This window comes from Manduca sexta, chromosome 25 (genome assembly GCF_014839805.1).
Source record: "Manduca sexta isolate Smith_Timp_Sample1 chromosome 25, JHU_Msex_v1.0, whole genome shotgun sequence".
Classification (NCBI taxonomy): Eukaryota; Metazoa; Arthropoda; class Insecta; order Lepidoptera; family Sphingidae; genus Manduca; species Manduca sexta.
In genome coordinates, this window is record NC_051139.1 from 8464374 (window position 1) to 8489425 (window position 25052).

Genomic DNA, 25052 nt, shown 5'->3' on the forward strand with positions numbered 1-25052 from the left:
TCACAGGTGGACCGATCAAATAACGAATGTAATTTTAGAAATATATTATTATTTAGAAACACGGTTATTTCATCGCATGATCTTCGTCATAGATGGCAATTGTGGAGGAAAAATCTAACTGAAAACTGGCTGCAAAGAATTATATTCTAGACTTAAAACACTAAAAATTAACTTATGGCAAGTTAAACATCCGGTATCGTTTTCTGTATCCAGAATCTGAATTAACCGGAATCTAGAATCGGATAAACGAAACTTACCTGACATCTTTCCAAAAGGGAATTATAAATATTTATTTATTTTATTTTACACTTTGTACACATGGTATACAGGCGGACAGTAGTATATTTATATTACTGACTAGCTTTTGCTCGCGGCTTCGCCCGCGTGAAGGTGTTTTCCAGGATAAAATTCCACTGTTTGATAAAAGTCTTGCTACATATTTTCCCGGTACTTATAGGTTCAAACTAATTTTATCCCCAATCTATAATTTCAGTTCAATCAGTCGAAAATCTAAGAACATTTATACAAACTTTCATCCCCTATTTTATCCCCTTAAGGGTAGAATTTATCAAAATCCTTTCTTAGGGGATGCCTACGTCATAGTAGCTTTATGCATGTAAAGTCTTAGCCCGATCCGTCCAATGGTTTGGGCTGTTCCTTGATATATCACTGTCAGTCACCTTTGAGTTATATATTATATTAACAACTGAAGTTAGCTAAAATTGAGTTTCTCGAAGCCGACCACTATTTATGTACTATGTATTTTGAGACTATGCAATTTTGTCGCGTTCGCGATTCACTTTCACTTTTGTTGAGTTTCAGAACGCGATATTAGATCCTCCAACGCGCACGCGAATTTGAACTTTATGCAGCAGTAATAAATTACAAATTGACTATCCATTTTATTTAGAAAACGTTTGTATGGGAAATAGAAAAATGCTGTTTTGAGGATTTTCCCGGCAATTATTCGAATTTTTCTCACCTTTTAAATCTTCCCTAGACCTCCACGAATAATTCAAGACCAAGATAAGATAAATCCGTTCAGCCGTTCTCGAGTTTTAGCGAGACTAACGAACAGCAATTCATTTTTATATATATAGATTTTTATATAAACTGGGTGAAACAGAATATCCAAATTATTTTGAAAAATATAACAATCTTTTATGCACACAGAAGTATTTTGCATAGAGTTTCAGACCAGTTTTGAATGGGTTCGGATTTAGAATCTGAAATCTGAAGCGGAGAAACCAATGTAGAAGAAAAAAGCGCGGGAAACTTGGAAATAGGCGGACGTGTTTTTTTTTAATCTTGATAAAAAATAATTAATTTTGTAAATATAAGTTATCAGTAGGGTTAAATTTTCTGTATATTTTGTAGATTAGTGTTTTTTAGTTTAGTTCATCATTTTTGGTAAGTTTTTGCATATATTTAAACTGTAGAATAGTAAGGTCTTATGAATTTGCCGCCTGATCCGGGGGGCTTAGTCCCTCCGGCGGGCAACTTTGTCACAATTGAGACTGAAAAGTCACATAATTATGCCTCCGAGTCGGGTATGGAGACAGATGCATCTGCATCAGCCCGGCCTCTAAAAAGAAGTCGCCGACATGTATGCAAGCGTTGCAATAAAAGACGTAAAAAACACGGCTCTTCTGATGATAACCTACATGGCTGTGATTGCGAAGATCTTTCTCAGACTAGTCAACCCCAATCGATTAACAAACTTATTACCTCAGAAACCCCGATTCCCGCGCAAACTGTAGGCAGGAAAGTATATGATGGTTCGGATAGTGCGCCTTTTGTTATTCACGTACAAAAACATATTATTCAGGACAATGACTCTACCACTTTGCATCCACTTTCGTTTGGGAGATTCCTACAACGTAACAATTTTAAAAATATTATTAATGGTAGTGTTAAGAGGATAGGCAGAAATAAAATTTCTTTGGCTTTTTCTACATTTATTGACGCCAACTCTTTTATTACTCATGAAAATCTGTCTAAATTTAATTATAAGGCATTCATTCCGTCTTTTAACGTAACTAGAATGGGTTTAGTGCGTGGTGTGCCAGTAGAGTGGTCTCCGGAAGAGATAATAGAAAATTCATCTGTACCAATTGGTTGTGGACCTATTTTAAAAGTCCGCAGATTAAACTTTAAAACTTTAGTAGACGGCTCTATGGTGTGGAAGCCCTCTCAAACCATTGTATGCACATTTGATGGCCAAGTTCTTCCAAAACGAATTTTTATGTCCTACAATTCAATGCCTGTGGACCTTTATATTTACCCTACTATACAGTGCTTTTATTGCTGTCGGTTTGGGCACACTAAAATACAATGTAGGAGCAAACCAAGGTGTTACAAATGCGGCGATAGCCATACTGGGAGACTCTTGTGACAGGGATGAACGTAATGCCAATTGCTGCTTATGCTCAGGTTTTCACTTTGCTACTAGTAAAGTATGTCCTGAGCTCTCAAGGCAGATACAAATAAAAACCTATATGGCCCAGAACTCTGTATCTTATGCAGAAGCCAGTAAATTGCTCCCACCAGTGACTAAATCTTTTGCTGACACCCTTATATCTCAAACTCCCAGAGAAATTGAAACTTCTTCACCTATTACATTCAATCAACATTCTTCAAGTTATAAAAAAACTGTTTTTCGCAAACCTCAGCCCCCCAAGAGCCCTTCTAAAGGGTATAATAAGGAAGCCCACAACAATATTTTAAAAGAATTTAGAATTCCTGAGCCCACTAACGGCTGTGCCATCAATGAAGTACTTAAAGACAATACTGTAAAACAATTCAATATCATGGAATTTATTACGGCATTAATTAACCTTTTATCCTCATTTAACATATCACCGTCCAACGCTGCTTCACTTCATAGTCTCATTTCTTCCGATATCACCCCCAAAATGGACAATCAAGTTCATTTAATCCAATGGAATTGCCGCGAAAGCGCCAATAAATAAAAAAAGTGATATTATTTATTTAATAAATAAATACGAACCTTTAGTTTTTGCCTTGTGTGAAACATGGTTCAAATCAAATAATATATTTAAAATTAATGGTTATACAACAGTAAGAGAGGATAGACCAGATGGATATGGTGGAGTAGCTATACTTGTGAAGGATTCAATTCCTTTCACTGTGGTTTCTCTACCATCACACAGTGAAGAAATCTCAATCATAGCTATAATTATAAATAAAACATGTATTATATCTGTATATATATCTCACCCTTCTCATTCTTCACTTAATGAAATTAACAGTATTCTTTCCACACTTACTAATCCTTATATACTGTTAGGTGATTTTAACTGCCATCACCAGTCATGGGGTAGTTCAACTTCTAACTCCTATGGGGAAGAACTACTCAATATATTTGATACACATAATTTATGTATATTAAATTCTGGTTCCCCCACACGTCGCGAGTGATCCAAGTCAGAACAATAGCGCAATAGATTTATCTGTCTGCACTCCTAACTTTGCTTCTCGTCTCACTTGGTGCACCCTTCCCTTAACATATGGTAGTGATCATTTCCCTATCAAAATATCTTTTCCATTCCCAATCCCACATTCACAACCTAGAATATCTCACTTAAAACACAAACTTCCACATAGTAAGAGCAGCACTTGGCTAAATTATAAAAATTATGTTGACAATCAGCTATCTTCTCTTCCAATTGTCAATAATGGAAATGAGCAGGATTGTGCAGAAGTATTAGCTAAAATTCTTGTTTCCGCTGCAGATGATGCTTTCCCAGTAAAAATAATCATTCATTTAGGAAGATCCCAATGCCTCCGTGGTGGGACTCGGAATGCACAGCTGCAGCTAAAAACGTAAAGAAGCTGAAATAGAATATAGTTTAAATATGACCCAAGAAAACTTCATATACCTCTCTAGTATCATTACACAGACTCGAAAACTCTATAAACTGAAGAAAAGAGAGAGTTGGCATAATTTTTGCTCTGTCATTTCACCGAATACACCCCCTTCAGCTGTTTGGCGTAATATTAGGAGATTCCGGTCTGCATTTTCCGACCACACTACTTCCCGTATCCCGGATAATTTAGCAGGTGAATTTATAGATACATTAGCTCCTCCCTGGGTACCTCAAGAAGTTACTTTACAACCGGTAATTCGTGTGGAATCCAATATAACCTCTGATGACACGTCATTAAAAATCCCTTTCAATATTGAGGAATTGAAAGGTATCCTTTCTAATACTGTAGACTCATCTCCAGGTATCGATGGCATCCCATACTCATTTTTATCTAATGCTAGTCCCACTGTTCATTCTTATTATTTATCTCTTATCAATTCCGTAATGACAACAGGAAACATTCCTCAGATGTGGAAACGTCATGTGGTGTTGCCAATTCTCAAACCTAGTAAAATTCCGTCTGATATTTCATCATATCGTCCTATCGTTCTCAGTCCGGTTCTAATGAAAATAGCAGAGCATCTTATTAAAAATCGGCTAGAATGGTACATAGAAAATAAAGACTTACTGCCAAAAACTCAATACGGTTTTCGAAAAGGAAAAAGTACATTCGACTGTTTAAGTATTTTTACTACAGATGTTCGTTTATCCTTCTCAAAAATTGCTCGACAGTTGCTGTATTTCTAGATATAAATGGGGCTTATGATAACGTCATATTATCTATCCTGCATAAGAAATTACAATCACTCAGCGTTCCAATAAATCTCTCAAATTTCATAATAAACATTTTTCATGATCGTACGGTTAGCATTTCAACTACTCAGCAACAGTTAATTCGACATGTATGGAAAGGGCTTCCGCAAGGCTCGGTACTTAGTCCTTTGTTATACAATATATACACGTACGACTTGGACCGCTCTTTTAATAATGATGTTCAAGTTTTACAATATGCGGACGACTTACTACTATATTATAGTTCCCATTCAGTAGAACACGCTTGTTTAGTTTTAAACTCTGCTCTTCAATCTCTATCGTTATGGCTTCTCCAAAACGGCTTAGATATTTCCACTTCTAAAAGTGCAGCAGTTTTATTTTCCAAAAAGGAGTCCCCAAACAATAAACGTTATTTACCGTGATACTCCAATCCCAGTCAAAAATAATTTTAAATATTTAGGCGTAGTCTTGGACTCTAAACTTTCTGGTACTTCACATTGCGACTACGTTGTTAATAAGGTTGAGCGCCACATTAACATGCTAAGATGTTTATCTGGTGTGTGGTGGGGCGCCCACCCCATTCATTAAAACTTGTTTATAATGCTATAATTAGAAGCATTTTTGATTATGGTTCATTCTTGCTGGAACCAGGTGCAGCTTATTCTTTTAAAAAAATTAGATAACCTTCAATCAAAATCACTACGCATAATTACAGGGGCAATGAAATCTAGCCCTATTAATGCATTGCAAGTGGAGTGTTGTGAACCTCCACTATGTCACAGGAGGCAATACCTTGCTGATAAATACTTATTTAAAATTATTCAATTTTCCTCCCATCCCCTCTTTCCATTACTGGAAGCTCTGTCTAAATACTATTCCACTATACCTAGTCATCGTTCCCGTAATCCTCCATGCCTAATTATAAGTTATAAAAAAATCTTTTCCATCCCGGCCCCCACTCATCGTTTTAATAAATTCCCGCTCTTCAACAACTGCTACAACTCGTTAATTTTCTCTCCTAGTATAATTTATGACTGTGTTAATAAAACTGCGCCCAATATAAAAATCTCATTCAACGCATTTCTTGAAGAACGTTTTGAGGGCTTCCATTACCTGTACACAGATGCTTCTAAATTTTCATTTTCGGAATGTGTTGGCATTGGTGTTTTTCACTCTCAATACAAGATCGTTCAAAAAATTAAGCTTCCTCCGGAATCATCTGTTTTTACTGGCGAATGTTTTGGAATACTGAAGGCTATAGAATATGTTCTTTTACTTAAATTAAATAAAGCTGTTATCTTTTCCGATTCGCTAAGTGCTCTACAAGCCATCTTTAAATTTCCTTTTAAATATAACGGTATTTTGCCAGTTATTCTCCAAATAAGAGAGTTGGCGCACAAATGTATTTTGAGGGGATACTTATTATATTTTGTATGGATTCCTAGTCATTCTGGAATCCACGGCAACGAAACCGTCGACAAACTAGCTAAGGATGCGGTGCAAAGTGGTGACTTATTTCCATTTAAAAACTACAGTCAAGACTTACAATCATTGCCGAAATTTTTTCTACGAGACTCTTGGAAAGAAACATGGTCATCTAGTTGCATAATGAAGGGCCGCTACTACTCCGTCATCCAGCCTCAGATCCCAACGAAACCGTGGTTTTTCAGAGTTAAGTTTGACAAGGTCGAGACTTCTATTCTTATTCGTATTAGGCTTGGTCACACTTGTGTCCCTGCTCACCTCGCCAGACTCAATATAGTAAACAGCCCTATGTGCGTTTGTGGATCAGATGTTGGCGACTTAAATCATATTCTGTTTTCTTGCTCTCAATTTGACCGTACATCTATGATTTGCTCCCTTCTAGACCTTTGTATTCCTTTTCCATCTTCTATCCTCTCTTTACTTAGTACAAATAATTTTTCTGTGTATAAATGTATTGCATCATTTTTCATTAAGAACAATATAAAATTGTAATTATTTCATCCTCATCCATCATTAGTGTTATGTTTTTGTAAATTGTATTTTTTATTTAATTTTTATTTTATGTAAGGCATAGTTTTTCCTTTTTCCTTTCAAACCCTCCTGATATCCTCTTTTCTAAATTTCTTTACCAGTCTTAATTTTATATCTCAAACTGTTTCCCTACCTTTGTCCTATGCAAAAACCGTCAGCAAAGAAACCTAACATTGCAATCTCAAGCTGCGCAAGCCAATATTATGAATATTTGCATCAACTTGTCTTTGGCTAAATGCACTAGACGTGCGAAGCCATGAAGAAAAAAAAAAAAAAAAAACCAATGTAGAAGCCAACATATATCGGTAGATCTGTCAGACTACCGAATTTTAGCAACTGACAGAGACAGTTGACATAAAAAGCAATTATTTCAAATGTCACGTTCCATAAAAGGGACTGAGTGTAAAACAATAAATAAAATAAAAAATTGTATAAAGTAACAGGAAATAATATTATAGCTACAATATAAATGTCGCCAGTGAAAAACCTGTTGCAACCATTAACTGCCGCTTCGTGCAAGAGATTACAGTGCATTCATATTTATAAAACTATAGGATACCGATAAACAAGTTTGGTGAATTAAAATGGCATTCTACTCGTGCAATCGATATAGATTAATTGTATTGATCCTCGTGGTTTTGATTATGTGGCAGTTTATCAGAATTTTGCCTACCCAGCATATCAGACAGCTTACTGAGGTACGTTATCTTGATTGATGTGTTTAAACCTGTCGCACATTAGCTGAATACATCTGTTGCTAAAACTTTACTAACTTTTATTGGAAGATACTCTATGCACATATTATGCACTTGACTCTTTATATTATATTTATGGCTGGGGATACTTGTGAAGTGCATGCTATGTAATGGACATCAGAAATATAAGAGAAGTCAGATCCGAAAGTCTGATGGTCTGACCGGCGTATTCTTATTGTCTTTATGCTTAAAAATTCCAAAGGGTCATGTGCCTCAGAATTTTGTAAAGGTAGGCTGCTTTGAAATCCAGGTTTGGACACCATCATTCTGGGGTGAGCACAGCATAAATGCCTTCTTTATTTTATAAAGTTAATTGTTTAGCCATAACGCTAGTGATTTTCCTAATACCAAGGTTAATTTCTGGTATGAATACACATTCTGTCGACATACAAATACTTATTCTTCCTTTCCTTTCTACACCCTCTTAGGCTACTGGTTTTGAATAAAGAAGATAGCATAATGGATGTTGCCCAGGGTAATACTTGTTATGCTATCTAAGGATTGAATTTGAAACTGCTGGAATATTTTGCTTTAATGTAATTAGCAATAAAAGCGCATGACCTATAAATTTAAAATATTGTAAGACATTAAATAATTCTTTGTTCCATTATTAATAAAAAAGGAGGTTAATGTGCAGGGTTACTGAAAAAAAATGAGAATAATAGAAAGGTATTATATTGTCAAAACTCCATATTTGGTGTATCACTTCAGGTTTCATACCTATAAATGACCTTTAAATATTCTTGGCAGGATGTTTAAAATCTTGAAATCACCCTCTGCATTTAAACATCTACTTTCTTTAATTCTCAAAGTAACTTATTGACAACACACAGCTCAAGCTTCTAAAGGCTTTATATTGCACTTGGGTTTTTCATGTAAAGAATGTATTATGTATAGGTATATTCATCTGAGAATATCATTGATGGTACAGATGTGAAACAAAATCCATATTCAACATTTATTCTTTTGTCATGATAAAATTACTTCATTATATTTTAAATATGATAATATTTCTTAGTTATTTACATTTGATGTGTATTGTCAAATAATGAAACCAGATGAGGTACGTAAATATCTGTTTTAAAGCCATATTCCTGAATTCAACGTGTCAGATGGCAACTTATCTACTGACTACATAAGGAAACTGTTGAGGAAAATACATCAATTGTATTCACATCTAGTACAAGGGTACAATTTTATTAATATTTATGCAATTAAAATTTAACAGTTAAATATTTTGTGATTTACAAGTCAATTATTTCATGTAGATTTGATTTGATTACAAATTTAGGTATAGAAATTTTGCAATGATAGTTAGTTTTCGTCTTATTAGTGAAGTGGCACTTATAGGGTGTGAACTGTTGTGGAGGTCCCAGATTCATATCACAGCAGGTGGAACTTTGTGAGGACTTTTCTAATATTGTTCTGGATATATTATAATCTAATGTTACTAAGTAACTGTTTCTAATCATAATATAATAAAATATACCATATAAGACATTCTTTGATAAGATTTGATATCTAACACATCATTATAATACCATAACATTTAATATATTATTGTTACGTTAAAGCAGTGGTAAAGGTTAAATTTCATAATTCTAAAGATATGTAAATTATATAACATGGACAGATAAACTTAATGTGTTATACATAATTAAGAATTTAAATAAGGTTTTATTATGTAACTAGCGACCCGCCCCGGCTTTGCACGAGTGCAATGCTGATACTAAATACACTACATAAAAACTGTGAATGTTGTATATAAAAACATAGCGGCCCGCTCTGGCTTTGCACGGGTATAACATAACAAAATAACAGTATTTAATGGATGTTATTATATATATAAATCTTCCTCTTGAATCACTCTATCTATTAAAAAAACGGCATCAAAATCCGTTGCGTAGTTTTAAAGATTTAAGCATACAAAGGGACATAGGGACAGAGAAAGCGACTTTGTTTTATACTATGTAGTGAAGATATATTAGCAACCATTAATATTTTTTGTATAAATCCAACAATCATACACATATAATAGTATGATCCTTACATTATTGACACAAATCTCATAAATGACGAGAATATTGCGAATGCATTGTGAGAGATGAGAATCCAGTCTGTAGGTTAATTATCGCTTATCACAGAAACATTTGTCCTGGTGCATGTGTAAAAGGCAAGGCAGAGATCAAATATACCTCTAGTTAAAAAAAATGTGAAAATTTCCTCTATTCTTTTATGTTAAACATAGAATAACAGCTTTGTATAATAATTTAAATCTACAGGCAGAGTCGGACCTTTTAAAGTTAGAAGATGATAAGTACAATTCACACAAGCAGGATAAGATCAGAGTGCGAGTGTACTATGAAGCCTTGTGTCCAGATTCGAAGCATTTCTTCATCAAACACTTGGGCCCAGTGACTGAGAAATTGTCTGAGTTCCTTGATGTAGCGTTAGTTCCTTATGGAAAAGCTAAGGTGAGAAAAATAAAGAATATATGATACTATTTATGGTATTACAGTATTCTGTAATAATCTTTTTTAAATTATATATTGCAGTTGAATGGCGAGACGTGCATGTTGTCCGCCAGATGGTAAGCGATATGATCGCCCATAAACAGTAGGAACACCATACAGACCTTTAAGTTGTAAATGTTTCATGCAGTACTTTAGTACTGCATGAAACTACACTGCGCCCGTCATAGCCCCTAAAACAAATTTTTAGGGGTGGATATTGCATAGGAGAGGCCTACCACCAATCAAAACGGATTTAACAACCCAACCAAAACAAACAATATAATCATTGCTAACGTTAAACATCTGTATTGAAGCCCTGGAAATGTGTATAATATTGGAAACTGTATTTAGAACTAACTTTTTATTTTTACATATTATATTGTAATACTCAGACACAAATAAAATAGAAACACAATACACTTATGTATTTGTTTTCTTAATTTGATATTATGTGTATTGTATAAGTATCCATATATTATTGTAGTTTATTTTTTGCAGACCAAAGTAGTTGACGGCAAATACACGTTTACGTGTCAGCATGGTCCGGAAGAATGTTACGCAAACAAGATCCATGCTTGTGCTATAGAGGCTGTAGGCAACATGACCAGTGCTGTAAAGATCACCACGTGCATGATCAACAATAATGAAGACTCTGATGAAGCTCTAGCCAGGGTAAATATTCCTTTTGTACTTAAATCGAAAAAAATGTTTGTAGTGGTAATTGCAAATTATAATGCATGTATATATTTTTATTCTTGCATTAGCTGGCAAACAAGTAGGTGGGTCACATTTGGCAATAGGTACGCTACCGACATTAATATAAAAAAAGGCATTATGGAAAGGTGGAAGGTATGATGGCTTCCGAATATCACACCACTGCACGTAACGGTTCTCATGTCACGTCAGTATTCTGCGAGGCGTTGGCTCTACCACTTTATTTGTACAACTTAACAAAAACTTTAGGGTTTCTCTCATTACAGTGAGTAGAAATAAAATAAGGCTAGTTTTATAAAACACGATAATATATATATAATATACTTGCGACCCGTCCTGGGTTTAGACGATAGCTCTGATTAGCTATACCCAGATAACTTCTGATCGCTACCACCCTTCACAAAATTCGTTGGGCTAATTTGAAGATTACCTAAAATATCTTTATAATCGTTGCATCCGTTTTGGAGTCCATAATCCATCGGAACATATACATTTATTATTATATATAGGTAGAATATAGATAATAGATATATAGATAGATTACTAAACAATTGTGCTTTGATTATACACATATTTTTTTGTATTTAAACAATTAAGTACTATTAGTCTTCATTCATGCATAGTCGTATAATAATCTATAAGTGAATGTTAGCTTTCAAAGCCATGTTAGTCATTACTACTACTAATATTCTCATAACTCGATTGTTACAGTGCGCGAAAGAAATGAGTATAGAAGCGGATCCAATCGGCAGCTGTGCAAATGGAGATATGGGTTCATCACTATTAAAGAAACACGGAGACGACACGCATTTATTGAAGCCGTCTTTTATACCTACCATAATTATTAATGAATCAAAAGGAAATCAGCCCGCTTTACTCAAAAACTTCCTTTTAGAAATATGTAAACTGATTGATATACCGCTACCTCCACCGTGCTTGTGACGACATATTTTTTAGATTTTTTAATGTTCTTTATACTTCTGAAGCCATGACACCGAACGGGTTATGAACACACTCAACTGGAAGCCGCGAAAGAAACTTATGTCTCATCGAAATATTATTTTTTGAATTGATAATTGTCTTATTGTCAATCTCTATAAACGATCCCAATCTTTTATTTTAAGCCATCGAAAAAATAAACATATCGGTTTTGTTTGACATGGTTACAAATGACTTATTTTGATTGATTTTCTCGGGATCGGATTAAAGATTAAGATTGAGATCGTTTATTGAATACAGACGTTAGTAATGAACAACTTAACCGTGTAGTGTGGATGTAGGTATGATGATAATTAAATTGACTGTTTTGTACTTATTGGAAATAAATATTCCAATTCATATTAAATATAAGCTCAATCCAGATTTGCTCATAATTTCTCAGATGTATTGCTTGCGTTAGTAAACTATTTTCATTCCAGGCTCCTACATTAACGGTATTTAAAAAAATGTATTTTTAAAAAAGAATCTTGTATAGTTATGGAAATATAATGTGCCAATAATTCTAATTATTATGTGCCGCCTTTAATGAGGATAAAACAAAATGGCATGTCGGTCTGACTAATCAGGTGGTGTCCTTAGACATTTCTTCAGTGCACATTATATTTCCGAAAGTAAAATATTAGGTACCTTTAATTTAAACCTAATAATATTACAGGTTACATTTTGACACTGTTAAAAAATGAAACAATGTGTTTGTCTTTTTGAAAACAACACTTCACCATAAGTTATTCTGACCATAGATGTAACTTAAAAAAGTGTAAGTTTCGAACATAATAATATTAATAATATTAATGGAAAATATTTTTAATTTTACCAAAATCGGAATTTTTGGCACAATTTTAGTAGAGGTAAAGACGATATAATATGTGTTTTCATTAAGTAACGCAATGTAAAAATGACCCTGTACATGAATATAATAAGTTATTGTACGGTTGCTTCCACTAATATGCATAAAAGCCAAATTTATAAATTAAGGCAAATTATTTATGAGTGATTTGAAAATTCGGAAGGGTTTGTGAATGTGGCGATAAAAAGTTTTCTATTCTTATTGTATTCGTTATTATTAGTTTATTATACAAGTTTTTATTAGTTTGGAGTATAGTATTGGCTGTGGACAGTTTTTACATTAAGAACAATTTGAAAAGGTTGTTATAATTATTTACTATATCATGTATTCTAGATATGCTTGCATTTATAATTTTAGAGGATATTTGACGTTGACACACACTTATTGCCCATTCCATACCACATGCAAATGACCACTCTGCCTAAACTTTACACTAGTTAATACCGAATCAATCGGGCGCGGCGTTTCGGATTTGCTTCCTACTTCAGGGCGGTAAATGTGTGACAACCCTCGTTGGGCCATTAATAAATTAATAAATTTATGTCTAAAACGGGACATGTAGGTAATGTAGATAATTTATTGTAACGTAGGCATTTTATACTGATATGTAATTAGAAGTTATATTAAACATTAGCAAAAGCAAAAGTGTGTTATTTATAATAAGTTAATTGTCGCAGTAACCACTTTTATTTATATCTAAAATACCGAAAGGTGAACATTTAAAAAAGGGAATCCGACACTTTTAAAAACGTTATAAACAATATCTATTTGACAAGGTTGTGAAGGAAACTCGGTATGACTCTGTGTGGGACCTTTCGCTACTGAACTGATACCTATCACATGTATTCGTCACTGATTGGGTGAGCCGCCGTGGCCAGATGGTACATTGTGTCCCAATAAATAAATTGTAATTTAGTCATTTTGGTTTTACGTTTGTTTTGCTGTAAAGATTGTAAATCGACCTTGTCTTTTAAAAGTTACTTCTCTTCGTGGTAGTTGTCATGATTTTCATTATTTATTCAGCTGGGTGCTCAGGAGAGGAGGTCCAAGAATTTTGAAAATTGGTGTAATTTTAAATGATAATAAAATGAAGTGTTCCTTTAAAAATTCAATAATTCAAGTGATACCTACCTAGTATTACTATTTCTAAATTACTCTAAGCTATTCTATGAAACTAAAGTAAAAGTGAAAATTCTGCAACTCTTGCTATGGCTATGTTAAAGCGCTTTATTTCAGATGCTAATCTTATTAATAATTAGTTATATAAAAATTTACAATTAATTTAAACTTACCTAATAAAAAGTAAACTAAGTACTTTTTCTATGAACTTGTAGATATCAATAAGCTGATGTATGGGCGTGAACCATCGTTACTCATGTGTCTAACTATATGTGTAAATTGTACGATGTACAAACGTGTAGAACAATATGTATGAAAATAAGTTTCCCATATCTAAAAAAACCATTGTTGATGTAAGTAGCATTAAAACTCTTATAAAATACTGTTTGATACCATCTTATAGATTTCAATAAAAAATAATTCCATCTATTCAGTTTTATTATTCAACTAAATGTTGAGACAAGCAAGTAAGTGGCCTTTGGGATCAGCACCACAATAGCGTATAAACGGCAGCAACACCACCTAGATCTTCACAATTCAAATACTGCATGGCACTGCGTTTCTCTCGTCACCATAATATATTTCGATTAAGTATTTACTTGTTTGTTTATATCTCTCGTAGGTAAAACCAAATGGTATATTTGTTATAATGTATTTGAAACCGGACACTAAAAGGTGTGCCTACCTTTATTTTTTCAAAATTAAAAATTGTACATTAACTCTATACTTTGTTGCGATTCTTGAAGTGAAATACCGCCACTGGCGTTGCTAGGGATTTTTCTAAGGGCAGCTAACAGAAGCAAAAAAAAGCTTCGTAGATTTCAACCACCTCGCGAGGCCTCTAAGCTCGAGGTTTATTCTACCTGTATTCCACAGGCGTTTTTGGAGTGCACACCGCCAACCCTTACCTCCCCTCTAGCTATACCAACCACAGCCTTTGCTAATAATTATTCCTTTATTATAACGGTCAATAGAGGAATGACGATTTTTTTGACATAGTTTCACTCTAACCGTCTGTACCTGCGGCGGCATCGTGAGACAGGTCGGCCTCGTCCCTGCAATATGGTTTGAGGACGCCGATGGCATATACGTCATACTCATGAACGACCTTGCTGCTTGTGTGGACTATTCTGCCCATTTCACTTACAATTAATAAGTACTAGGGGTATTATAAGTGACTTTCATGGTGGTATTTCAGTGGTATTTTGTTTCCTGAGAAGGTTGTCCACTCTAATGGAAATTTACAATTCATTTATTACTTAAGTACTTATTTTACGAGCATATGAATCATGAAATGGTCGTAACAACAAGAAAAAAAACATTTTTTTTTCTGTATATGTACTGTTGCTTTAAATGATTTTGAAAAAAGCAACACGATTTTCTTGCCCGTTCTTCTCTGGTGAGAACTGCTTTCAAGACTGGTGATAGAGTAAATATTGACGGAATCTAAGTAATGTATAACATTTTACAGGTTTAAATAAATTATTTCATTCTGAATTTGTGTGTGTGTTTAGTGCTTATAGATTGTGAAAGTAATTTAATATGACATAACCCACTTAGGTACTTATTGGCGGTTATAATATAGTCATTTTCTTTGTTTAATTTTATTTATGTAATGTGTAATGTGTCTATTTAAAATTTTGCCAGCAATAAATCTTTCTTTCTTTCTTATTTATACTAAGTACTACCTACCGCAGGTATTATAGAACTTTAATCTTATTTTAAAACCATCAAATTTGAGGAGTACTTACTCATGAAGTCGATATTTATGTACCTAAATAGGTATCTAACGGAAACACATAGGTATGTCGGAAAAAAATAGGGCTTTGTAGGATAAATAAGTATCGTTTCTATGAAGTCATCCCGATAATATTCCATTCCCAATGTAGTCACATGTTCCTAATGTGTGAACACTGGTCAGTCGCAAGCGTCACGTGACCTCCATAATATTATTTTGTCCTAATACACTCTTAATTATGTACTGCAAAATGCAATTACAACCCGTTGTTCAACAAACTATATCTATTTAGCTAGTGTTTCATGCGAGCAGTATAAAATTAGTCTTTTTTAAGACTTGGTTTCGTAGAGAAAGTGATTTAGTTATAGCTACTGTCTCGCCTTTAGGAGATGTTTCTTTAATCAGTTTATAAAATAATTTATTTTTCGTAATTAATCACAAAAAAGTTATATTGGTAGCTGCATCCTTAAACGTGGTATCTATCTATTTAGGTATACAAAAAATAAAAAGTAAATTTTTAGGTAGGGATGGTAGTTTCGCACTGAATGCAATCGATGATTTATGAATTTTGGATTCTACTTAGGTATTTTTCTAATAATCCATTAAATAAGATTTTAAATACGCAATCAGTCGCCTGTCAATTATAAGTCCCAGTATATTGTTATATACTGGTAATTATAATTGAGCTTGTGCTCAACTGTTATTAAATTCAACGAAGGAAAAATACACACAAATTCAACCAAATTCAAAACTAGCTGCCAGGGCCGTACTTGAAATTTCGATAACAAGGTAATGTTACTTAGTACTTACAATATTTTGTGTTACTTTTGTCATATATTTACCTACTTGCGTTCTGTTAAGACTTAACTAACGTAACTTGCGTGGTAAATATAGGCAGCGGACTTGTAATAAAATCGGTCAGATATAAATCATAGTGTTGGCTATATCAGTTTTCAACATCCGCACGATTTTTTGTATCGTGTCAGTAATAAATAACAATTTGTTCTACATCAGTCACCATGTAATTTTAGATTATTTATAGCGCGTCACTGTTCAAAGCAAACAAGCGTCTTTAGTCAATTCAATTTAAGGCCACTCTGACAACACCAATTTGCCCACGTCTAAATGGCTACCTTTGCTCCGAAAACCATTTCAAACACAACAATAAATCTTCACTGAAATCACGGTCTAATTTCGTAAAAGCCCCGTCTCGCTTTGCTAATTAATATGAATGGCATTTGCATCCGGCTTTTTCTCTCGTACACCATTTCCAACTATTGTTTTGCAAAGATTCTCACAATTTATTTCTGTTCTTACCCGACTGCACAACGCCAAGGAGGGTTATTGAGAATAATAAAAAACATCTGTTTTATTGCTCTCTTCCCAAATTAAAGCTTTTGTGCGTTTAGTAAAATTAATTGGAATCGTTTTTCAAAAATGTAGAATTAAATTTTGTAAATTGTTAAGTATTAGTTTTTTTTTACTAAATATTATTAAAAGAAAGATCATACCTACATACGAGTTATATTCGTCAATGCAAAAGCCAATGCGTCAGATTGATTGAATGGGTATCAGATAGTCTGTTCGTATTGCAGTTAGTGATGCCGATATGGACGTAATAAAGCCGCTTACGCACGGTCAACTGAGGTTAGCCTTGATGCAAACGCGTGCCAGACGCGTCGCGCCGCGCTGTTCGCTTCCCGTCGCCACTCGTTAAGCCAATGCAAAAATCTAATGGATTTTTTATGTTGGCCGAAAAAGTCCGAACATATTTAAAAATGGAAAATGCACCTTGTCAAACGATTTTTATCGTACATTGTAAATTAGATTTACTTTTATCGTTTCTTGCTGGTGTAAATGTAGAAAATGGTAAACTTAATAGATACCTACTATATAATAACTTTTTATATTATACTTTTGAAAGAATTCCTAACCACTTGTCTTCATGAACTTGCAAGTCTGTTATTCGAAAGAACTTTGGTTTCACAGCAATACGGCCATTGATTGTACACTCACGCGTCGCTTAGGCCATGATTTTTCTAAATCATGGGGTAGAATTTTATTGAACTTATACTATCACCCCGACCTAACCGGCAGAATTCACGGGGATAACAAATTTACTGCGTTGAGTCCTAATTTTTGTGAAACGGGCAGTCGCTCAAGTGTTAAGTACTGAGCTAAATAATATAATATTCACACTTATAATAGGAATGGAATCTAGACGTCAATGTTCACAATCCGAATTTGTTGCGACTAAACCAGAGCCAAAATACGTAGGTAGTATTAATATTTATGTATTTATTTACCACTACTTATATACTGATGCCTGATTGATACAAGGTTTCAAACGAAAATCTAATTGTTGTTTCAATTTAACAAGTTGTCATAGCATGCACATAATAAAAATGAGTAAAAGGATAAAACAATAGCACTAAATAATTTCTTTTTTATGAAAATTTTGTAGGTTGGCAAGGCTAAAAACACAACCATTTACATAAATGGTTAGATAGGCAATAAACTACATGAAATAAGCTAATTTAATACATATGTTTATGCAAAACAGATGTGTCCGCGTATTATTTGTATGTTCAAAATGCACAGAAGCATATGTACAGGTAAGTATATCTGCGGGTGGAACGCGAGCCGTGTACTCTCATTAAAACTTTCCTCAGGCTTGCACGTGTTTTTAATTTTTATCGAGAGTACTCGTCGTTAGCGGGCGCTGTCGGACGGCTTTCGGGGGCGCGTGTTGCGGCTTCGGATGCTTTGATTGCGGTAATGACGTCACTCCCTCCTGCCTCTCCTTACTATCTTCAAATGATTATATCTTCGCAAATTAATGACATTTCACCTTTTAATTACTCGGGTTCATGTCATCGTTAGATGTGACGTAATATCTTTCATGTACCATACTCGACGTTTCAAAGAGCACGTATGAAATTCTTTCACCTGTATCATATTTTTTAAATCAAAATCTGCAAGGAAAACACTTTGCTAACTCGTGGCATCAAAGATGAAATCTTTTGTATGCATTTAAAAACGGCGTTAACACAGTTTCTTTTTATAATTTATGGATAAATGTAAGTCCTGTCTGAATATTAAAAACCAACTGTGCATTTGTCAAGTGGGTGACTAACGAGACGTGACCGCCAGACCCTCCTCCCTTCCTTGGCCGGGCGCACAAACTTTTCCCATACGATATGACGCTACACATATTATGTGCATGTGCAAGTTTACTCGTTATCTCAGCACCCAAATTTGGAAGTAGCTTGACAATTTTTCGCAATACAAAATTGGAATGTCATGACGTGTACATTATGTATGTTTTTGGAGGATAGTTTGTAGTTAGTAGTGAGGATTTATATCTTTTAGTTATGTCTGAAAAATATGTCTGATAGTCATGATCGTAATATCTATGCCGTTAATACTACTTATTCTTTTTGATCAATAGGGTGCAAAGTTAAATATGTTAAGTAGTTTATTTAAGTATGTACTTGTTTATTGTATTATAATTTATTCAAGTACCTTCTAAAAATATTTAAAAGTAAAGTGGTTTTTATATTGTATAGACGTTGTATATGTCTTCTCCATACGAATAGCCCACCTAATTATAAAGCCTTAAAAACGAGCAAGCTATTGTCACCATGACCGATTAAGGTCACGTCGATCTAGCGATTGAATCTAAGACTCAAAATTCAAAACGTATACAGTACATTTAAACCAATGAGGCGTCCTATTCATACATTTATATTTTGTGATCTCCACATAATGCGGCGGTCTGAGCTGATCGATCGATGGACATTTGCGTATCATGTGTACACAGAAGTAAGATAGTATTGTGCTGCTGTGCGCGCATGCTTAGGTAAATAAATATACAGATGCATGATGCAGCGGACGCATCGACAGGTTTGCAACAAATCCGCTTAGGCACGGTCACTGGCGCCGCCTGCCAGCCTAGTTGCCGACGCAAACAACTCTAATGGATTTTTCATGTCGATTGAGCAGGCTATAAGTACCTATACGTGCATACAACATAATCGAATATGCCAAATTTTTGCAAATAATTTACGAACTTGGCGAGGACGTGTTAGATCCGCCGTTATCTAGGGGTTTTGTTGAGATAAATTGTAAAGAATGTAGATGTTTTGATTCTATATTAAGTTTAATTGACGAGTTTATATATAAGAATATTATAAGAAGCAATGTACTCAATAAAATTCTTAACATAAGTTATGAGAGACATCGCTAGGATGGAACTGGTCGCACTAGAATTTAAAATTAGTTAATTCAAACTTTAATGCGCAGAGTTGAAAGTAAAAACCTACATCATTTTATACTTACCCTGCGTGATTCTACAAAATTTCTTCAAATAATTATAGCAGACTGATATTCCGACGGATACAGAGTGAAAGCCGCTAGCGAACATTGCTAATTATGTCACATTAATTTTATAACCTTTATGCAGTAGGTACAATAGAGGTCGACGAAAAGTACTCTCCCTGTTCGCTCCATTGTTTCTATTGAAGACAATGAATTGATACAAAGTTTGGGAATGACTTTGTCATAATTCATAGCTCCTTTGACATTGAACTTTATGTACGGCTTCAATCACCGTATTCTGTGCGAGTAAGTACCGCAAAATTAAAACCTATCTGTGGAATAAGATAGCAATCTTGACAATATTTCTTATATACTTATCTCCGGACGTTTATGAAGAAAATAATAATAGTATAGGTTTTCTCGCGATTGTATTATAATTGCCAGTTTTAAGTGTAACTAGTTATAAGGTGCATAACACTCTGTCACTTTGCAATTTACAGTAATAGACGGTAATTTTCACGAACATTGTTGGGACATACTGCATAAAAATATTGGATAAATGTGATTTTTTTTTGTAAGAATCATGTAAAACCCGAATTTTAGTATAAGTTTAGAATTATTTTAATACAAATCTTATAAAATATATTGAAATCTCCATAGCTCTCTATATCTTACATAAAAAACACTATCAGTTAAGTAAGTATAACATGCTCACGTACTAAAAACCTTCTCTATATAAGCATATTTATTAATTCAAATATTGCAAAGTCTATATGTAAAGCTTAAATAATATAACAAAGTTTCGAGAAGTTACAGAGTACAGACACAATCTGCTTAATTATTAATTTGTCGATAAGTTTTCGCATCATGATTGTCATTTGTATCGCAACAAAACTATTCAAGTGTTAATTGGCACTGTGGTATTAAACCTCTGTAATTCTAACAGCTATAAATACAGTATCGTAGTTCAATCCGGAAGATGCAGAAGCAGCGGGGCGCTATGATTACTGCTACCCTGCATGTAGTTTTCGCACTACTTGGATTCGTTTATGGGGCAAAAAATAAACCAGTGAGTCTTTTTTTAATTATTACGAGTATATAAGTATTATTTTTATTTTGAAATGTATAAATTTATTGAGAACCATATTTTTTACGATTTTAATAATTTTGTTACCTTTGTCTTAATATTCCCCAGTCCTAAATTGTCTTCTTGTCTCCTAGTAGGCAAGTCTCTAGTGCTAGTCTATACAAATAAAGACGTCATCAATAAAACATATTTTATGATAAAGTAGAAAGAGCAGACTAGTTTGATGTAGGTAAATGTAATAATATAACTTTTTAACTAGTTTAGCATATCTAGTGTTTACAACGACGTTTCGTGTTCACTTCAGAACCTATGAAATGTATCCATAAGTTATAGTTTTTTTTACAAAACATTAACTTTTTCCGGGTAAACTTGCAGAACGTTCCGGAACAAGCATCCCTATATCTAACCCAGTAGTTGCTGTCATGCTATTGTCCAAGTTTACGTGCATCAACCCTTTTTATTCTACACGGGACTTTGTGTTACAAAATAACTGTTTTGTATTCAAACTATGCAATTTTATTTTAAAGCGAGTCGTGAAATCCGAGACGTTTGACTAATGGGTAATAGGAAGGATATGAAGAAAATACGCTACGTTATTTTGACATTCCTATTACATTCATACTTTTTCAGATTTAATAGCACAGCATAGTTTCATTTATTACATACATACTACTCCAAAATTATAATAAACATACCTAATATTAACCTAGAAAGAGATCTTAAGGCAGGAATAAGTCCTTAAGTTCTTAAACGACATGTATATAAGTAATTGGTATTAAACTATAATATAAGTAGGATTTATGTTTATGCAGTACAGAACATCTTACACAAACGCCTTGCAGTTTAACTATGATAATAAAGAACTTGACCTACTAAGAGAGAGCCTATCAGGATACGTAAATACTAAATAGCGTTTCTATTGATTGTACGTCAAAATAATAAAACAGAATAGGAAACAATTGATAGGAAATTACTAAACAATCCATTTAATCATTTTCAATTTACATCAAAGTTACAGAAAAAGTACTCTATTTTTCTTATCAAGACAAAGTTTATAAAGTGTTTAGACGAAGACGCGGCGCGACGCGGCGCGGCAGGCGTGCGATGTGACGGATGTGCCGGTGTTGAACGTACGCGCTTCGCTATTCCTCAATGTCGTCTGCGAATATCTAATGCATCGTCCCTGTCTCCGAGCCTTGTTGGACTACCTCTCGTATTTCCACTGATACACGACACCAGCATCAGATATTGACTAACTAATCTTAACAGACCGCCACGGTGGCGTAGTTGTTCCACGATCGGGCTGAGATTTCGAGTTTAATGCCAGGGTTGATAAAGTGATATTGTTTTTTTTCTACTGAATATTGGGCCTGAGATTGGAATTGGGTGCGGTATGGCAATTGGCTCACCCACATTTACATAGCTGGTGAAATGAAGGTGTGGTAAAACCTCTGCCTGCCTCTGAAATGCTAAAAAAACATACGTGATGCTATGTGTGAGTTTTAATTCTATCCATGTTTGAAAACTGATTTAACTTGCCTCCGAAATTCTTTGAAGTTCATTGTGCAGTGTTTGTCCGTTTGGTAGGCCTGGCCAATTTCTATATACCGGAAGAGGGTTGATTGATGATGATATTCGTATTATATTGTAGAATCATAAGTAACAATATTAGTGCAGCATTCTCCTACATAGCCTTTAAATTAACGAAGCAAAGTAGGAGAATAGGTGATGATTGATGATATTTGTATCGCAGTATACTTACTGTAATATAAAATAATAAGAAAAAAATACTCTGAAACTTAGAATTTAACTTTTTGCTAAAATTTATCATCGGTTGAACAAAAAAGCAGTCCAATCTTTAGACACAGAAGTTATATTGTTATAGTAAAAATTACATTTCATAAGATCGAACCTATAAATGCTATAAAAAATAAGAGTACAATGGAGACAAACTCGTACCATTAAAATTAATATTTAACATTATGATACAAGTTGTTGCGCATTGGGTTACTCCCCGTGGAATCACGACTTAATACTTTCTTTGAGAATGTTATCTCATTTTTAATATTGAAGCGACTTATTTCCCCTATGATACTCGTATACGCATGTGGATTAAAATATTTTAGTGCTCATACAAAAAAAAATACTGTGTTTTCTACGTTTTTACTGTTTTTATAAGTTAAAAAAACAAACAAGCCATTAAATACGTTAACCAAAAATAAAAAAACTAGGTAGGTAGGTATATTTGCGAAGTAAAAAAACAACATTAATTAATACGGAATTAATTGCAATTTACTTTAGTATCTCAAGAAAAGTTCAAACACTTGTGATCAGAAAATTTAAGAATGTTGAAATTGGTTACAATAAGGAAATATGTTTCAGGTTTTCAGTGAGGAAATCAAAGAAATAATACAAACAGTCCACGACGAGTGTGTCGGTAAAACCGGGGTCTCTGAGGGTGAGTACTCAAAAGAAACTTTCATTTTTCCTTTGTTCCATGTTAGCATGCGAATGACGCGAAACAATCGGCACGGTTTAGCTTCGCACAACAGTCTTACACTGTGATCAGAATAGGCACATAATATATTTTTATCTTCACATCAATACTCTGCCTCCAGTAAAAGGTTTTATATAATCCTAATATGTTTTTGTATAGAAACAATGTCAAAAGAATGTTGTCTCGACTTAAATTCAACTACTGTTGTTTTCAAATATAATGTCTGTTTCCGTACATTAAAGGGTCTTTATTCTTACTTGTCCCCAGAGGATATAGCGAATTGCGAAAACGGCATATTTAAGGAGGACGTGAAATTGAAGTGCTATATGTTTTGCCTTCTGGAGGTTGCCGGCCTTGTGAGTTATCTGCGTTTTGTTTGTTTCTCTCTCCACCCCTGTCGCTACACGAAATTAGATACAAACAAGCATTTAATTTATTTTTAATTCAATTCATCTGTTTGCGTACAGTTAATTTATTTATTATTTTTTCCTTCGTTGTAGGTTTTTTAAATTAGACACGTTTTTTTGTATTAAGTTTATTGCCACATTAATGAATCCTCTTTACACCTACTGTTTTTTTTTTCGATTCGATTGATCTAATGTTGATACGAATTTACCATTACCTCATCTGATTAAAATGGAGATTAAGCTTAGTAGACAATAGTTCATCAAATCACATTTGCAGGCCGATGAAGACGGGACTGTCGATTATGATATGCTGGTCAGTTTAATCCCAGAAGAATATTCAGAAAGAGCGTCAAAGATGATATTCGCCTGTAATCATCTAGGTAAACAGTATTAAAACATAAATATTCAAGCTAATAAATTAAGTCATACTTAGTAAGTCAGTACTGATAGAAAATTTCTAGTTTCATGATTATCTAATTATGATTACCTACACTTAAGACATGTTCGAGGTGAAAGGAATATTTTTCTTTTATTTTATAGACACTCCAGAAAAGGACAAATGTCAGAGGTCTTTTGACGTTCATAAATGCACTTACGAAAAGGACCCCGAGGTAAGTTGTTTCTCACTTTTAATACCTATTAAGCAATATTGAAAACAGAAAAATCTAAAGGCTTATTGAATTGTTTAGCTTAAACAGTAATGTGAACAAAATACGGCAACCCATCTATTAGTGTTGTTTATTATAAAAAATCGTACTACACTCCTAGTAGGTACTACTACTACTCTTCATAGTTTGTTATTCCACCACAGAGTGATATTAAATATAACGTTAATTAAAAACAATAAATAAATATATATATAGTATAGGATGTGGTAGGGGCGACCCTATCGCCACATCGGGCACAAATTCCATACTGATCTGAGCAGAAAAATTCAATGCCACTTTGCTCGATTCGGGATTAATTTATAAATATTTTTATATTTTAACATATATAATTTTTTTTTCAGTTTTATTTCTTATTCTAAGGATCTAGCTGCTGACGTCTATGAGGAACATAGTGATTAATAGTACTCTGAAATAAATTGCGTGCAATATGAACATTTCTTTAAATTATTTTAAACTGAACTGGTAGTAGTTCTCTCATTTGTGACAGGCCTGGGTAGGTACCACCGAAATGCTATTTCTGCCGTGTGCCAAGCAGTAGTATGTAGTCACCGTTGTTTTCTAGTTTATAGAATATTGTAGCAAGTATAAATACTGGACGTAATAAGACTTAACATCTCATGTCTTAGAATGGCAAATGCAGTGGAATACCAAATAATACTTTTGAATTCAAGGTGTCAATGGTGATTTTACTGTTCATTAGCGGTCGTA

The 25052-nt window shown here is 33.9% G+C and overlaps 2 protein-coding genes across 3 annotated transcripts; both read left to right on the forward strand.

Moving 5' to 3' along the window:
* Positions 1-7020: 7020 nt before the first annotated feature.
* LOC115448362 (GILT-like protein 1) lies at positions 7021-14056 on the forward strand. Of its 2 annotated transcripts, none has more exons than XM_030175771.2 (4): positions 7021-7378; positions 9718-9909; positions 10447-10620; positions 11374-14056. In XM_030175771.2, the coding sequence occupies exons 1-4, from the start codon at positions 7265-7267 to the stop codon at positions 11602-11604; spliced, it is 711 nt and encodes a 236-aa protein (XP_030031631.2). In that variant the 5' UTR covers positions 7021-7264; the 3' UTR covers positions 11605-14056. The 2 variants fall into 2 exon arrangements, with proteins under 2 accessions (XP_030031631.2, XP_037298596.1); XM_037442699.1 differs by lacking the exon at positions 7021-7378 and adding an exon at positions 7439-7664.
* A 6600-nt stretch (positions 14057-20656) lies between these two features.
* Positions 20657-24776, forward strand: LOC115448368 (general odorant-binding protein 83a). The gene is made up of 6 exons (XM_030175779.1): positions 20657-20754; positions 23155-23230; positions 23537-23625; positions 23954-24056; positions 24217-24287; positions 24686-24776. Exons 1-6 carry the CDS (start codon positions 20665-20667, stop codon positions 24701-24703), a joined length of 447 nt encoding a protein of 148 aa, XP_030031639.1. The 5' UTR covers positions 20657-20664; the 3' UTR covers positions 24704-24776.
* The last annotated feature ends 276 nt before the right edge of the window (positions 24777-25052 follow it).